Here is an 18,174-nt window from a genome sequence, read left to right on the forward strand (position 1 = left end):
ACAAACAACATCAGAAAACATAAAAAACACACCACATACAGTACATATATACATACAGTGCTGAACAGAATTATGAATATTTTTTTAATTTATGTGTAAATCTCTTTTTTATTTACTTCTCTAACGGTGAGATAAATATAAAAAAAGAATAAAACAAATAATTTGCATATGGTCATGTCGCATCCTGTTGAAGTATTGTACCACATGCATCTGATGGGGATGCCAGGTGAGCTGACTGCTTTCAAACTTGCCTAACATTTGGAGCCTCCATGGCAATGTGCGAGTAATCTTTCTCAACTCTGTAAAACGTCTTTTCAGACCACATGTGCACAATGTTCCAGAAAATAAAAAGCCCAGTTGTTTCAGCTGGTGTTAGAGAGAGACTTAACTTGAAAATGCACAAATGGTTCGAACAGCACCATCCCCCCAAAAAGTGCTCTTCTAAAGCTGAGCCATGTTTATTTTACAATGCTCACCGTGGCATACCTGTTTATAACGCTCTCTGTGTGTGTGTTATGGTCCTAGTTGGTGTTGCGGTGCATTTACTTGTCTCTCAGCTCCCTTGGTGACCTTTAGTGGGTGGAGCCTGCTGCGGTGCACCTGCAAACTATTGCAATCTGTGGGTTTTAAAGCCACAGATTATTGTCGCTACTTCCTAATTTCAAGTATTTCAAGAGTGCACTTATATTTTCTGGCAATACGAGTGTTGTAATACAAAAGATGGATCAGTGCATTAGCTGTTGATAGAAAACCATTATTATTATTAAAACTGACTGACAGAATGTGCCCTCCCGCGCTGCCCTAATGCCCCCGGGTTAGATATGCACTGACGCTAACACTGCTTCCATAAAAAGTAAACTTGTTATCCATTTTTCAGTGAATTCAAGATTACATCTGATGATTCACATGGGTTGGATTGTAGAAGAATGACTGATTTAATCTAAAATGTAGCTCTGTGAGACTAGTGTACACTCATTTTGCAACATTGTTTTTAAGTCCAGGTTAAAACAACTCTTCTTTTTTCTCATGATTTTTTTTTTAAAGCATTTCCACGATAAAATTGTCTATTTTTTCACGGTTCGCTGTTTTAAGTGCATTTTTATTTTTCTCTTTGCTTTAAATGTTTAAAAGATGTTTTTTTTCTTTGTTTACAAATGCTTTTAAACATGTCAAGCACACTGAGTTACTTAGTGTATGAAATGATATATAAAAATAAATTTGCCTTGTATTCAATTAATTGTTCGAAAGTTTTCGCTTTTGCAACCAATAGCCCACATTTGTGGGAATATTTTTCTAAGTATAGACATAGGCCCTGGCATACATTTGAAGCATTCTTTAACTCACTGTGTTACAAATGTAAGGCCACTGCAAAAAAAAAAAAAAAAATATCTGAAATATTGAACAATTAATTAAAAAAATGGAATGATCCAAAGCTATCTAACACTTGCATTTAGCAGAAACAATTGCCATTGTTCTTTTTCTTTTTTAGTCGTGTGTGTATGTCTATATATATATATATAGAGAGAGAGAGAGAGAGAGAGAGAGAGAGAGAGAGAGAGAGACACACTGTGTGTGTGTGTGTGTATGTATGTATTTGAATACCCGTGTATCTTTGCAAAGCCTGTGACAAGTGTGGTTCCAAAACAAGCTTTAAACTCCTGGAAGCGGCTGCCGTCTGTCAGTCGACTTATAACCTGGATAAACGGAGACAACTATCAGTATTTCTGATATTATATATCACAAATATCTCAAATACCATAGAATCTCACGGCATACGAGCAAACAGAAATGTCAGAATAAGTGGATACACAAGTCACAAACACTTTCTGCCATCAAATAGAAGAGCATTTATTTGTTCTGTCTGTCTTAATTTGCTGCTGGCATAGATAGATGAACAAAGATACATTATTTGTTGTAAATAAATAATATTCTGACCAATTGAAATTTTCCCGTGGCACACCAGAAGAGCTCTCACGGCACACTAATTTGCCACAGTACACTGGTTTAGAGGTACGGAGGATGACTGGTTAGAACGTCTGCCTCACAGTTCTGAGGACCGGGGTTCAAACCCCGGCCCTCCTGTGTGGAGTTTGCATGTTCTTCCCGTGCCTGCGTGTTTTTTTTCCGGGCACTCTAGTTTCCTCCCACATCCCAAAAGCATGTGTGGGAGGTTAATTGACAACTCTAAATTGTCCGTAGGTGTGAATGTGAGTGCGAATGGTTGTTTGTTTGTATGTGCCCTGCGATTGTCTGGCAACCAGTTCAAGGTGTACCCCGCCTCCTGTCCGATGATAGCTGGGATAGGCTCCAGCACGCCCGCGACCCCAGTTCGGAGAAGCGGCTCAGAAAATGGATGGATGGATGGATGGATCCTGTTCTACTGTGGGTGTGTTCGTTCATCTACAGTATGTATTGAATATCTTGATGCAGTTGCTAAAGCAGTCACTGACGGCGTAGTGGTACATTCGCCTGACTCCTTAGTGGTACATTCGCCTTACCAAGCACCAATCAGAGCAAAGCTTCTTTACTTGTCGCATATTAATGGGAAATCCGGCCATCGCAACTGCATGGTGTCAAAGACCAACAAGAATAGCTTGAAAATTGACAAAAAGAAGGTGCAAGGTGACTTTTAAGAACTCCGTATCATGACAATTGGAAAAGATTAAGTGCAGCGCCCCTATAATAAGTCACTGATGCTGTAGTGGTACAGCCACCTGACTTTATGTGGGCAGCGTGGGTTCAGTTGCCACTCAGTGACAGTGTGAATGTGAGTGTGAATGGTTGTCTGTGTCGATATGTGCCCTTTCACTGACTGGTGACCAGTCCAGGCTGTAGTTCGCCTTTCGCCCGTCGTCAGCTGGGATAGGCTCTAGAGACCCTGAGTGATAGGTGATATTGAGAATGGATTGATGGAGGTTGCTAAGGCAACATTCACACTGCAGGTCAATTATGATTTTTATGCCCATATGTGACATGTATCTGAGTTTTTCTTTTTTCCCCCCCCCATGTCAATGTCAACAGTACAACTCTGATTGTTTCAAGTCTGACCCAGGCCTTTTTTGTATGTGGATGATATAAACTGGATATTATCCAATGCAAGTGCAGTATGAACAAGAAGGTCCCACTCACCAGACCTATACATCATCAAAAGGTGACCAATGTCTCAATTGTTTGATAAAACAGACGAAAGGTGGGAAAAGCAATGGCGGACGAAGGAGCAGAAAATAGTCAGTGGCAAAAAGAAGCTTTTGAACTGATAAATATATGGGGGAACCAGTCAGTTCCAGCACAAAATCCTTGTAATTGCCACAAATGCATCAGGACTAGGGGTCCTGATGCATTTGTCTATAAAGACAATTGTGCTATGTGACGTCGTATTTTGTGCGCATGCGTGTCACTTCTTGGACATGTTGCGTTCACATTAGAAGTCACATTTGTTTCTATAATGTGAACGACTACATAAAGAGATCGGATTTAACAAAAAATCCGATTTGGGCATCATACCCTGCAGTGTGAATGTAGCCTAGTAGCCTGCTTGATATACCATTTTAACATCCAGACTGTAGTTGTAACTTCTGGGGGCAAGTCCCAGTAGCTCCTCTGAACGATAAAGTGGCTTCTCTTCTTCTTTCCTCTTCCTTATCTTCTCTTCATCCTCCTCCTCCTCAGGCAGTGTGAAGTTGAGGGTGGCAATGATGTTCCTGGTGCACTCAAAGGCCTCCTCCTCTTCCCAGGCAAAGTGATCCACACAGCCACTCACCCTGAAACCAGATAATTCAGACTTTACGAGTACATTCCTATATATAGTGAAGTGGTACCATGATTTACGAATTTGATTCATCCTGTGACCGAGTTTGTTACTCAATTAACTAGTCTTGCACATCCAAACAATTTTCCCCATTGAAATGAATTGAAATGCCATTTATCCATTCCAGCCCATGCCCCCCCCAAAAAAATACATCCAAAATGTTTTTTTCTCACATTTTTCAATAAAGAAAAATAGCACTGTATTGCACAATATAAATATTAAAACAAGAGAATGTAAAGAAATAAACTGGTTTCACATACTGCAATTAAGACGAAAAACAGACACACAGGCGGCACGGTGAAAGACTGATTTGCAGATCTGCCTCACAGCTCTGAGGACAGGGTTCAAATCCCGGCCCCGCCTGTGTGGAGTTTGCATGTTCTCCTCGTGCCTGTGTGGGTTTTCTCCAGGTAATCCGGTTTCCTCCCAAATCCCAAAAACATAGGTTGATTGAAGATTCTAAATTGCCCGTAGGTGTGAATGTGAGTGCAAATGGTTGTTTGTTTATATGTGCCCTGTGATTGGCTGATGACCAGTTCAGAGTGGACCCCGCCTCTCACCCGTAGATAGCAGGGATAGGCTCCAGCACGCCCGCGGCCCTAGTGAGGATAAGTGGTACAGAAAATGGATGGCTGGATGGATGGACAGACACACAGGCACGTGCGCACACAATAGTATTCATGTATTGACGTGGGCAAGTAATGATATTGGAGCTCCAACTAAAGCTCAGGTTGGACATTTACCATATTTTCACGACCATAGGGCGCACCATATTAAAAGGCGCAATCTCAGTTACGCGGTCTATTTCTGTATTTAACACATACATAAGGTGCACCGCATTATTGGATGCAGGCATGGTAAAACATATGCTATCTTAAAATATACGGTAGCATGCATGCATGCTAAAAAAATGTTTTTAAAAAGGCAGTGGGAGCAAAACTGAGTTCGGTTGTACTTTATTGAAGTATTTAACAATGTACTCATGTTGTGTTTTGATCAATCCTCATCCACAAATCCATCAAAGTCCTCATCTTGTGTATCCGAAATGAACAGTTGGGCAAGTTCTGCAACAAACATGCCGGGTTCCCTCTCGTCATTGTCAGAGTCAGTCTCGTTGCCGGGGGGGCTGTTCAGCAATGATGCCGGCTTTCACGCTCGGACAACAGTCAAAGCAGATACCTTAGCCCAGGCATCCAGAATCCAATCACATATGGTGGCGTAACTCGCCCAGCGTTGCCTCTCAGTCTTAGTAAAGCTATGTTCGCCATTTGTCCTCATAAAAATCACCATAGGTGGCAGTTTCTGTCCATTACTATGGCAACCAAGCACAACACTAAAAGCAGACTTCTCGTGCCCCGTTGTGCGTATTGCTACCGTGGTGGTCCCCTTCTTATCTACAGTGTGGTTCACTGGGATGTCGAAAGTGAGCGGCACCTCGTCCATGTTAGTGATGTGGTTGGGCTGGATGTGTTTGTCTTTTTACTGCAGAAGGAGCGGAAGATGGCCAGCTTTTCCTTGTAATCTGCCGGAAGTTGCTGCGTCACGGTAGTCCTTGCCCGGGTGGATAAATGGCGCCGTTTCATAAAACGAAAGCACCAAGACGGACCTCATTGAAAATGTTCGATATTCATTTCTTCTGCAAGCGTTATTGCCCTCAGTCGAATGGTGACTGTAGAGGAGCTTGTTTCCGCGGAAACTCAGCTTCTTCTTCTTGACTTGGCGAAGCTCGTTTTCCTGCTTTCTCCACTTGCGAACCATGGATTTGTTTATCTTGAATTCTCTCGCAGCTGCTCGATTCCCATGTTCCTCCGCGTAACTGACAGCATGCAGTTTAAACTGTGCTTCTTAAGCGTGTCTCTTCATAGGTGCCATTTTCTGGAGTCCTTAGCCAAACCGACGTTGTTTTGCACAATGCACACCCCGGCGCTATATATCTACTGGTGGCGTGGCTTTAGCGCACTCCTTCACGCACCCTTCCCCCCTTTACGTCCTCAGCCACGTCCGCGTTTCCTCTGTATAAGCAGCGTGTCGACAGGAAATGCTGCCAGTCAGTCAAGCGGTCAAAAAAACAACAACAACAAAAAAGTCAAGCGGAGCGCTCATCACACAACAACATTTATAGATGTTGGAACTCGGTGCACACATAAGGCGCCCCGTCCATTTTGGAGAAAATTTAAGACTTTTAAGTGTGCCTTATGGTCGTGAAAATACGGTACTACTTTACAGTGTAATCATTCTTCATACTCCTTGCGAGTGTTTTTATTATGAGTTTGTGACAGTTTGTGCTTTTCAAAAAAACGTTGAGGAGTGGATTTTTCCCCATATGTTCATACTCTAGAATTTGGCTCGCAACGCAAAATCAGAAACAATAGATGAAACAATAAATAATTCGACCAAGCAACAGCTCATAACCTGAAAAACCCATAAGTTGGGCACTCGTATGTCAAGGTACTTTCGTATACTTTTTCTATTTTTGCACACATGGATTATGAAATACCATATCAACCTTGTAATGCAAAAAGTAACCATCTGATCTACTAGTTTGTGAGGACTTCTGCACCTACTCAGCATGAAGCCTTGCTCCTCCAAGATCCTCTGGTGTGACTTCCTCGCCTGTGGCAGCCTTGACCAGTGGCGGTCCTCCCAGGAACATGGTCCCTATCCGGTGCACCATCACCGCCTCCTCTGCCATGGTGGGGATGTAAGCTCCACCCGCTGTGCATGAACCGCACACCACCGACACCTTTATCACGGGGACTGAGCTATTAGTTTAGAGGACTTAGCATATAATTTAATATTACTGATGAATGGGTAGTTTATAAAAACAAGAACAGACTGACGTGTGTTAGAAGTTGGTAATGTGGCTTATTAGCTTGTCAAATGTTGGGCAAATACTAAATTCTGGTACTGAGCCGATTCAAGGATAAGACTCTTGCTGACTTAAAAATAAGGCCAAATGATTTCAGGTCTTCGATGTGTATATCTATAACATTTGTTATAGGGGCCATCCATCAATTCATTCTCAACACCGCTTATCCTGTTCAGGGTCGCGAGGCACAGGAGCCTCTCCCAGGTGACTTCGGGCAAAAGACGGACTACACCCTGAACTGGTCGCCAATCAGTCGCAGGGCAAATATAGACAACCATTCGCACTCACATTCACACCGTCACTGAGTGGCAACTGAACTCGCGCTGCCCACACAAAGTCAGGCGACTATACCACTACAGCATCAGTGACTTATTATTGGGGCACTGCACTTAATTTTTTCCAATTGTCATGATACGGTGTTCTTAAAGGTCACCTTGCACCAATTTTTTTTTTGTCATTTTTCAAGCTATTCTTGTTGGTCTTTGACACCTGGCAGTTGCCGCGAGTCAAATGTTCATTTTAGTTTATGCTGCGAGCTGCTAAGAAAATGGATGTTCATAATGTGGACACCCTGTATTTAAACCATGCAAGCTTTTTTGAACCAGCCCCTTAAAAGAATTGGAATCGAGAATCGTTTGGAACCATAATCGAACTAAGGAATCGGAACTGCTCAAATTCAAACGATGCCCAACTCAACATGTGGGTGAAGTAAAGGAGAGGAGGATATTTTGAAAGCAGGTCCCATTCAATCACTATAACATAACCGGCATGTGGCGATCATCTCTTGCGCATATTTTGGCAACGATGAAGGCAAGCTTTGCTATTTAAACCACTGTTACATTGAACATCTAAATATAGTTAAGTATTGTTGTAAACGCATGTATGATTGCTTTTACGTACTGTATTTGCATGGCTAGGTGGCGTAGCAGCTGTCCAGCTGGCTCGCTCCAAATGGGGAAATTTCCATCACTGTATACAAAATCATCCTTAATGAAATGGGTACGAACATAGCACAATTCTGGTTTCGAAATGCTGAGGATTTTCTCCCAAAATAAATTGAAGCCATTTATTCCTCAACTCGAGAGACTCAACTGAAGAGTTTGGCAGGTGATACAAAGCTTTGCTCATGATGCAGCCGCGTTGTCACTCATCTCAGCCATTTTTCCCGAGATGAGTGGGCATGTAGCAGCCACGAAGTGAGCAGGTAGAGTGGGGCAAAAACGTATTTAGTCAGCCACCAATTGTGCAAGTTCTCACACTTAAAAAGATGAGAGAGGCCTGTAATTTTGATTATAGGTATAACTCTCCTTTTAGAGACAAAATGAGAAAAAAAATCCAGAAAATCATTGTCTGATTTTTAAATAATTTATTTGCAAATTATGGTGGAAAATAAGTATTTGGTCCAAGAACAAAGGTACATCTCAATACTTTGTTAAATACCCTTTGCTGGGAATGACAGACGTAAAATGTTTTCCGTAAGTCTTCACAAGTTTTTCACACATTGTTGCTGGTATTTTGGCCCATTCCTCCATGAAGATCTCATCGAGAGCAGTGATGTTTTGGGGCTATCGCTGGGCAACACAGACTTTCAACTCCCACAAAGATATTCTATGGGGTTGAGCTCTGGAGACTGGCTAAGCCACTCCAGGACCTTGAAAGGCTTGTTACGCAGTCACTACTTCGTTGTCCGGGCGCTGTGTTTGGGATTATTGTCATGCTAAAAGACCCAGCCACGTTTCATCTTCAGTGCCTTTGCTGATGGAAGGAGGTTTTCACTCAAAATCTCACGATACATGGCCCCATTCATTCTTTCCTTTACACTGATCAGTCGTCCTGGTCCCTTTGCAGAAAAACAGCCCCAAGGCATGATGTTTCCACCCCCATGCTTCACAGTAGGTATGGTGTTCTTTGGATGCAACTCAGCAATCTTCTCCTCCAAACACAACAAGTTGAGTCTTTACCAAAAAGTTCTATTTTGGTTTCATTTGACCAGATGATATTCTCCCAATCCTCTTCTGGATCATCCAAATGCTCTCCAGGATATTTCAGACGGGCCTGGACATCTACTGGCTTAACCAGGTGGACACGTCTGGCACTGCAGGTTTTGAGGCCCTGGCGGTGTCGTGTGTTACTGATGGTAGCCTTTTTTACTTTGGTCCCAGCTCTCTGCAGGTCATTCACTAAGTCCCCCATGTGGTTCTGGGATTTTTTTCTCACCGTTCATGTGATCATTTTGAGCCCACGGGGTGAGCTCTTGCGTGGAGCCCCAGATCGAGGGAGATTATCAGTAGTCTTGTATGTCTCCCATTTTCTAATAATTGCTCCCACAGTTGATTTATTTACACCAAGCTGCTTACCTGTTGCAGATTCAGTCTTCCCAGCCTGGTACAGGTCTAAAATATTGTTTTTGGTGTCCTTTGACAGCTCTTTGGTTTTGGCCATAGTGGAGTTTGGAGTGTGACTGTTTGAGGTTGTGGACAGGTGTCTTTTATACTGATAACGAGTTCAAACAGGTGCCATTATTACAGGTAACGAGTGGAGGACAGAGGAGCCTCTTAAAGAAGACGCTACATATCTATGAGAGCCAGAAATCTTGCTTGTTTGTAGGTGATCAAATGCTTATTTTCCACCACAATTTGCGAATTAATTCTTTAAAAATCAGACAATGTGATTTGCTGGATTTTTTTCCCTTCTCATTTTGTCTCTCGTAGGTGATGTATACATATGATGAAAATTACAGGCCTCCCTCATCTTTTGAAGTGGTTAAACTTGCACAATTGGTGGCTGACTAAATACTTTTTTTGCCTCACTGTACCTGCTCACTTCGTGGCTGCTACATGCCCACTCATCTCGGGAAAACTGGTTGAGACGAAATAGTAATGTTCCACGTCACAAACACACTGAAATTTGATTCATTCGTTTTGCAAGCCTTATGCATTTATCGTCCTTTGTATTCAACCTACAAACCGCATATATGTCAAACTTGAACCAGGTCAGACCCATTTGGACCTATATTATTAATAAAACAGTAGAAAAACATGGAAGTGGACCTTTAAATCATTAGGCCTTTGTTTCCCTAGTGGATACCAGGGAACTTCAGCGGAGACACAGCAGTAAAGTAATTGAAACTGTAAATATTTGGTTAGTTAACTAAAGCTAGCTATAAATTGAAAAAAAAAATGTTATTTAGCAAGAGGCATGATTTTACTGTGTTAGTCCATTAAAAAAAAATCTCTGATTGAGACTACCATATTTTCACGACCATAAGGCGCACTTAAAAGTTGTAAATTTTCTCCAAAATGGACGGGGTGCCTTATAATGCGGCGCGCCTTATGTGTGCACCGAGTTCCACAATCTATAAATGTTGTGTGATGAGCGCTCCGCTTGACTGACTGGGAGCATTTCCTGCCCACACGCTGCTCATACAGAGGAAAAGCGGACATGGCTGAGGACAGCATGCGGACGTAAAGGGGGAAGGGTGCGCGTGAAGGAGGACGCTAAAGGCACGCCCCCAGTAGGTATATAGCGCCGGTCAAGCCAGCCTCCACTCGTAAAAGTAGCAATCAAGCCAGCCGCCCCAAATTTTGTTCATACTAGGCATTACGGTAATAAATCGCCAACTCGCGGCGAAAGCCACCTTCAAAATAAAAGCTTTCCAATAATACGGAAATCAATGCTCTTCGGTTAAGGAATGCAACCAGCAAGGTTAATTTGAATCTTGAGATGCATCAAACAATGTAGTTTATTATTTTTCGGAGACTTTTAGTTTGAAATACAATTCAGATCTTCATCAAACCTCTTTTAGTGGAGTCCTTGGTGGTCTGTCACACAGATCTGGACTTGTCTTGCGATACCAATGGGATTATGTTGGGGTGGCTTTGGCTCAGTACGTAGAACAGGTTCGAATCCCTGCTACGACTGTCCGCGTGTCGGAGTGTCCTTGGGCAAGACACCGAACCCTAATTTGCTCCCATTGGGCCTGGCAGCGCCTCGCATGGCAGCAGTCGCCCATTGGTTTATGAATGTGTGTCTGAATGTGAGGCTTTGTAAAGTGCTTTGGGCACTGTGATGATGTAGATAAAGTGCTATAAAAGTGCAGTCCATTTACCATTTATTTTCCCCAAGATATCAAATAAACAACATTTGTTAATGTAACTAAAGATTCAAATTAACTTTGCTGGTTGCATTCCTTAACCGAAGAGCACTGACGTCCGTATTATTGGGAAGCTGTTATTTTGAAGGTGGCTTTCGCCGCGAGTTGGTGACCTATTACCGTAATGCCTAGTATGAACAAAATTAGGGGCAGCTGGCTTGACTGCTACTTTAGGAGTGGAGGCTGGCTTGACCGCGTGTCGAAAAACTGCACCTATGAAGAGACACGCTTACGAAGCACAGTATAAACTGCACGCTATCAGTTACGCGGAGGAACATGGGAATCGAGCAGCTGCGAGAGAATTCAAGATCAACGAATCCATGGTTCGCAAGTGGAGGAAGCAGGAAAATGAGCTTCGCCAAGTCAAGAACACGAAGCTGAGTTTCCGCAGAAAAAAAAAAAAAACAAAACGCGGAAACAAGGCGAGGTGGTCCGAGTTGGAAGACCAACTCGAGCAATGGATTAACGAACTCCAACCGCTGTACATCGGTGTAAATAGGTCGTTCAAAGTGAAGTTGCGAGCGGCCTGGGCGCGATGGATGACAGATGGCATACACAGCTTTACTAAGACGAGGAGGCAGCGCCAGGCGAGTTACGCCACAATGTGTGAATGGATTGTGGATGCTTGGGCTAACGTGTCTGCTTGCACTGTTGTTCGAGCTTTCGTAAAAGCCGGCATCATTTCTGAGGAGCCGCACGGCAACCTACTCGAACCTAGCGTGTTTGGTTGAGAACGTGCCCAGCTGTTCATTTCGGATACCGAACATGAGGACTTTGATGGATTTGTGGATGAGGATTGATCAAAAAATAACGTGAGTACATTGTTAAATAATGTCACTGATGGTGTCGTGGTACACTCGTCTGACTTTGGTGCAGGCAGCGTGGGTTCAGTTCCCACTCAATGACGGTGTGAATGTGAGTGCGAATGGTTGTCCGTGTCTATATGTGCCCTTGCGACTGACTTGCGACCAGTTCAGGGTGTCGTCCGCCTTTCGCCCGAAGTCAGCTGGGATAGGCTCCAGCGTCCCGCGACCCTAACCAGGATAAGCGGTTTTGAAAATGGATGGATGGATGGATGGACATTGTTAAATACTTCAATAAAGTACAACCGAACTCAGTTTTGCTCCCGCTGCCTTTTTAAAAACATTGTTTTAGCGTGCATGCAAGCTACCGTATGTTTTAAGATAGCGTATGTTTTACCATGCCTGCGCCCAATAATGCGGTTCGCCTTATGTATGTGTTAAATACAGAAATATATCCCGGAACTGAGACTGCACCTTTTAATACGGTGCGCCCTATGGTTGTGAAAATACGGTACTTAAAAAACAGTGCATTTATAGTAATACAGACTTCTCTTTTCCAATTTATAGGGTTAATCTTGGTGGTATTAAAAATCTCAAAACATCCTGACATGTTACATTCACCCATTCATTAATTAACATTCACAAAACATGAATTGTTGCAATAATTAAACAAAAAACTCCAATATATTATATTTTATTACAATAGTCATGACTAATGCAAATTTCTTCACACTCCTTTTAATTTTGATGTTGGTTAGGTGCACTTACCTGTGGAATCTTCATTGCAGACATGATGGCTTCATTATAAAATGTCCTCCCACCCTGGTTCTTATCAGGAAAGATCTCTGACTGTGAATGTTTAGATACACAGTACGTCAAGAATAAGGGACATGCAAACACAACTGTAACTGTCTGTAACTTCAAAACTTGACAAAAGGACAGTATGTGAATACGGACCTGCAGTGGTAGAAAAGCTCCTCCAGAGTCAACCAGATAGACACAGGGCAGGCGGTTCTGAATCGCCACCTCTTGTGCTCGCAGTTGCTTCTTAACTGTGATTGGATAAGCTGTGCCACCCTTTACTGTGGCATCATTGGCAATGAACACACACCACAAACCATTGATCCTGCCAACACCTGGAAACATGCACATTCAAACATACACATATCAGTATGTAGTTAAAATAACTGTTTCAAAGTGTCCTGATTAATTTGCACTTCCTAGAGTTAGTACCAAAAATATTCCTCTATTTAGTGGTTTCTGACCCGTCAGGCAGCCGGCAGATGGAATATCTCCATATGGCAGACCCAAACCCGCAAAGCGTGAGAGCTCTAGGAAGTCTTCATCATCCAATAGTAGGCACAGTCGATCCTTAGCCAACAACTTCCTGTTCCTCTGAGTGTGTCTTATAATGGCATTGTCACCTCCTCCTTTAGTCACCTTCTTATTCAGCTCCATGTACCTGGAAATAATTTATATATAACAATTCAATGAAGTGGAATGAATGTGAACTCAGCATAGGTTCAACAAAAGTCCTTTACTTGTTGTGGCAGGCATTGCTGTTTCGAAGGTTAGCTTCATAAACGTGCTGGTGGATGGCCTGGAGGGGCAGGTCTAACACCGGGAAGGCACTACGAAGAGCTCTCCTCTTTCTGGTTGCAGAGTTCATATGTCGGACTGAACACCGCTGACATTGCACTGCCATCCTGCACCACGAAATTCATACATGCAAAGCAAATTGAAATTATTATTTTTTTAAAACCTGACCTACTGCAGACAAAAAAAACAAGAACCTCGATGTTGAAGATTAACTATTAGACTGAAGAATGTGGTAATGTGTTGATCTTCACCTGTATCGCTCCTGCTCTCCCGTGCCTCTCAACATCCACAATGGTGACTGCGAGTAAGGAGGCATAAATGTGCACATTCTTCCTCCACTGTATATGATCCTTTGTGGGGTAGAAAGCAAAATTACAATTGGACAGGTGTATCTTGAAGCTGTTGAGACACAAACATACTGTACTTTGTGTGGAAGACAGTCTCTTGCATTGAGTTTTCACAGTATGTTTAGTGTAAACATAAAGAAAAAAGAAAACGATGAATACTGTCATATACTGCCCTGCAGTTCCATTATCGTGGCCTGGAGGGCGCTTTGCGTCCTCTCCCCCCACCGCCTCTTCCCCTCTCTTTTTTCAGCACCTGTCGCCAATCAGCCTCATCACCACTGGTATTTAAGCCTGCTTGTTCCAGGAAATCCTTGCCAAAGTATTGCAGCCTCTCCTAGCGATACCAGCATTTGTGTGATGTGATAATTTACTATTTTTTTAACCCACACTGGACCTGCTGTAGGTGCCTGCCAACAAGTGATCTGAGTACACGGTTTGCACAACTTAACAGAGGGCAGGGTGCTGAGAATACACTTGTGCCTCACCAAACACAAAGTACACTTTGTGAAATTGTATTATATCATTGTTTGTTTGTCTGTACATACCTTAAATGTTATGTTATACAGTGACATACAGGTATAATATATGTATTTAATAGCTGCAATGTTATGCCTGAATTATAAGATACAACATAAAATGTACCCCCCCCCAAAAAACCTATGATGTTTTCATCACTGTTCACTGTTACAACGAAACAAACATTGTTCTAGCTGAGAATTTGTGACGTTACCAAAAAATTTGTTGAACACATCTAGATGTAAACACCATGAAATAAAAGCTAGAATTCTGAACTTTTGTATAATTTTCATCTTTTGATATGAAACTCAAATATCTCCAGTATACAAAAAAAAAAAAAGAATAAACTAAATTTTAAAAAATAAATAAATCGACCTTGCCATTCCAATTCTTTTGGAGGGGACTGCCTCCATAGAAACTCAGCCGTAACCGTAGGGCTCTCTATATGTGCACGAATGAAGCACAACCAGCAGTTAAATGTATTGAAACATTGCAAACATACGTTTACGCGGTTTTGGAGGCGTAAACTAAACATCAGCTACAAGTGTAGTCGTTGTGTTATTACAACCAAGATTGCTTACTACTGGCAATAGAGACTTGTGATAGAGAAATGCATGCCAAAGGTCATAGATGTACCTGATCGTTTGATCGAACTGAACATTTAAGGCTGGAGATGAGAAAACAGTTCATACCTTTCAATGGAGCGGTACATGTCTCAGGATGTCAGCTGCACTGAAGCTAAAAAGTGGATTATAAGGAGAAAAGCGAGTGCAAAACCATGACCAGCGACGTTCTTGCAAGATCCCTTTCTCCCTTGTGTTACTTTGCTGGCCCTTTGCAATTACAAATGTAACTACCCCCACCTAGAGGAATGGAGTAGCTAAAGCGTTGTATTTAGCAGGTAACCTCCAAGAGTGTGTAGTTTGGAGTCACCTGAGTCCAAACCTCTTTGCTCACCCATATCAAAAACTTACCCGTGACGACATATTCTTATTTATTCAGCAAACGTAGCTGGCTAACATTAGCTAAAACACTTTTACCTGTGACTCCGTATGCTTACTTATACAGGTAATGGGGCTGGCTAACATTAGCTAAAACACTTTTACCCGTGACTCCATATTCTTACATATACAGCTAACGGGGCTGGATAACATTAGCTAAAACACTTACCTGTGACTTGCTATCGTTTTTTATTCAGCTAACGTAGCTAGGTAACATTAGCTAATGTCTACATTTACAGAAACACTTGCATAATAACGCGACGTACCCGTGACTGGTCCATATTATTTGAAAACTACAATCTCGCCGCGTGAGATTTTATTTGGCGCACCGGCGATTTACATACTTTAAAAAAAATTATTATCATTTTTTTTTTTATTACCGGCGATTTACATCCGCATCTCAATGGAGCAAATGAATGACGCAGTTTTTTATTTTAAGAAGTTGAGATACACCGCTGTTGACTGGAGAAGAACTGGATTAAGCTCCCTTTTCTGTTTGTAGAAAGGTGTTCGCAATAAAGTACAGTACAATAGTACAGGAAAAAAAGGTGGGATTATATTTTGCAAACAAATTGAAATTTGATTCGATTCAAAATGAATATATTCATATAATAATAATTATTCATTTTGAATATAGCCATGTCATACTAATGGTAACTATCTGATGCTAGTTAAAAACTATGCAGTAAAACAAGAAGAAGAAAAAACTTTAAAAAATGAAAACGTAAAAGATTATTGAGTATGTACAGTATACTGCCAACAAGCCTGAAGGCAAAAATCAGCTTGTTTTGGACAGATATCTAATTTGTCTAATACAGTGATTCCGTTTGTGGTACGAGTACTTCTAGTGGTGCATGGATTTTCTCTATAGTGATACGTAAAAGAATCCCTGCATTAAATACAGACGAAATTTACATTTAAAACATGAAATGCAAACACATTAAAATTTAGCTTGTAGCTATGCATACAGCCTGCTTAAACTCGCCCCCTTTTTAAAAAGCCAAGGTATAGTATTTTTTACACTTTTCATGTACAGTACTTTATTTTTATTTTTATTTTTTTTAAGTAGGAAAGTTCGATTTAAGCCTTTTACTTTTGAGCACAGTACAATACATTTGCGTTTAATCTTCAATTGCTTTTTTTTTTTAATCATTTGAACTACAAGTTCATTTTAATGTAATTTTGTAAAATTTGAATGAAATCATTTACGGTTTTTCTTATCCTAGATTTCAGCCCAGAGTTAAATGTTCAAACAGTAGTTTACAATGAAACGGCCATGCATGTTTTTGGAACGTGGCAGGAGAATACCTCGAGAAAGGTACGGGGAGAACAAGCAGTAATAAAACCTCAGTCTAGTTTTGGATGACGACATTGAGGCCTAATACGTTAAAGTATTTTAATGTTGGCCAGTAAACTGTACTTGGATATCAAGTACAGTATTTCTTGCGGTGGTTTGGTAGAAAGAGTTTGCGAACCACTGGACTATTATGTATGAGCCACAAGAGGACGCCATATACTCACTCACGAATGAGTGAAGTTCACTGTTTCTAGGAATCGCCTTCTACTATTGGGGGGAAACGTTTCGGTCCATTTTAAATCCGTGTTCACTTCAATTAAGACAAATAAATGTCCCCCTCACGCTTTAAAAAAAAACAAAACATTGAAATAAATATGACTTTTCACCTTGTTGAAACCGTGTTGTTACTTGGATAAGATTAGTGTTGTAACACTTGTAGTTGACACAGTCATGCTTGGTTTACTAGGGAAATTGTCGTCATGCACCTCCGGGCTGACAACGACCGCCACCCGCGTGAGCCGAAGTCGAGGCGGAGAGCAGGAGAGCAGGAGGCGGCGTCTGTGCGCGTGCGCGTGCGGGCAGACAATTCGTACTCTTTCTGGCAAGGGCTTGGCAGCAGTTTGAGGAGAACCCGAGTGGGGAAAATAGCGTCCAATCCCGGCGAACTCAGAAGGGGCAATCCGCCATGAGTTGGGGAACGGAGCTCTGGGTATGTCTTATTAACTCTTATAACCACTTTGGAAGTGTGCTTGGTTATGTTGCGACTTCATTGTGCAAGTCGCTGAGTGGAAATGGAGCGGAGCAAAGGTGCAGTGTTACGTTTTTTTTTTTTTTTTTTTTTTTTTTTTTTGTTCTTTAGCTTTGTGTAAAAGACGAGCGGCTAAGGCTAGGCCACTGGCTAATCATGCTAAGGCTAATCGGCGGCGCACCTCAACGGTCGTGACAGCGGCGGCGGAACAATAGGCAGGCAGCTCTCCAGCCGCGGGACACCCCCCCCCCCGGCAGCCTCCTCCGCTGGGTTCCATGTTGCAACGTTTGTGTTATTCGCCAAGTTGAACGCTATCCTTAGACCGGCGAGTTGTATCTTGATCAGTTTTTGGGTGTCACACCCAGTTTCAAAGGAAGCTGGCATGGATTTCTTGTAGCAGGGCGGAGAACCGGGAAGACGGACCGGCCTCACATATCATTCATTGTCCCTCAAATGATCATCATAAGCTAAATAAAAGTTAACAAGTGTTGGTTTCAACTTTCCAAGTCGTGCTGTTACTGCTGATCTAGTCCTAAACATTTTACTCCACATGTGAGAAGCTTAAACGTGTTGTCTCACCGACTGTGCCTGGCAGCCGTGTTGTTTTATTTATTTATTTATTTTTTAAAAAAAACAGATATTTGTGTGCAAATGTGTTTTAGGTTATTTTAGATTAATGGCCATGACAGTTCTGGTGGGAGGAAAATAAATAGATATAATTCATTTTATTTTAAAGGCATGTTTTTTTTTAGATCAGGCCAGATCAACAAAAATCGAGATTTCACAAATGTAACAATGCTCATTGCCATTTAAGCAAGTGAATAAGTTAACTGAATGTCCTTTATGGAAGTGATATAGAACTGCACTACTTACGTTTTAATTTACTAGTATTATTTGAGTTACTACTTCTATTCATCCCTCATGGGCGAATTCAATTTAGCCTGTGTTGTATATTTGTGTTGCACACCACACAGAACCAGGTCACACACATGCAGGCATGCTAGGAGAAATGTCAGCGTGAAAGGAGTGTGTA

General features: G+C 41.9%; 2 protein-coding genes across 6 annotated transcripts in view; one reads left to right on the plus strand and one right to left on the minus strand.

Annotated features, from left to right (window-relative positions):
• si:ch211-198n5.11 (methylcrotonoyl-coenzyme A carboxylase 2) overlaps window positions 1-15,482 on the minus strand; it is a 23,559-nt gene extending 8,077 nt beyond the window's left edge. For both annotated transcript variants that reach the window (XM_061683555.1, XM_061683556.1), the window contains exons 1-9: window positions 14,788-15,482; window positions 13,484-13,582; window positions 13,175-13,339; window positions 12,899-13,095; window positions 12,591-12,769; window positions 12,402-12,482; window positions 6,373-6,551; window positions 3,545-3,761; window positions 1,603-1,694 (exon numbers count right to left, since the gene is read on the minus strand). In XM_061683555.1, coding sequence (XP_061539539.1) covers window positions 1,603-1,694; window positions 3,545-3,761; window positions 6,373-6,551; window positions 12,402-12,482; window positions 12,591-12,769; window positions 12,899-13,095; window positions 13,175-13,339; window positions 13,484-13,582; window positions 14,788-14,807 — 1,229 coding nt within the window. In that variant the 5' untranslated portion in view covers window positions 14,808-15,482. The remainder of the gene's footprint in view (window positions 1-1,602; window positions 1,695-3,544; window positions 3,762-6,372; window positions 6,552-12,401; window positions 12,483-12,590; window positions 12,770-12,898; window positions 13,096-13,174; window positions 13,340-13,483; window positions 13,583-14,787) is intronic.
• A 1,419-nt stretch (window positions 15,483-16,901) lies between these two features.
• Window positions 16,902-18,174, plus strand: part of fnbp1l (formin binding protein 1-like) — a 42,896-nt gene continuing 41,623 nt past the window's right edge. For all 4 annotated transcript variants that reach the window (XM_061684752.1, XM_061684754.1, XM_061684755.1 and 1 more), the window contains exon 1: window positions 16,902-17,102. In XM_061684752.1, the coding sequence (XP_061540736.1) occupies window positions 17,079-17,102 (24 nt within the window). In that variant the 5' untranslated portion in view covers window positions 16,902-17,078. The remainder of the gene's footprint in view (window positions 17,103-18,174) is intronic.

The sequence above is a fragment of the Phycodurus eques genome, chromosome 8 (genome assembly GCF_024500275.1).
Source record: "Phycodurus eques isolate BA_2022a chromosome 8, UOR_Pequ_1.1, whole genome shotgun sequence".
NCBI classification, from domain to species: Eukaryota; Metazoa; Chordata; class Actinopteri; order Syngnathiformes; family Syngnathidae; genus Phycodurus; species Phycodurus eques.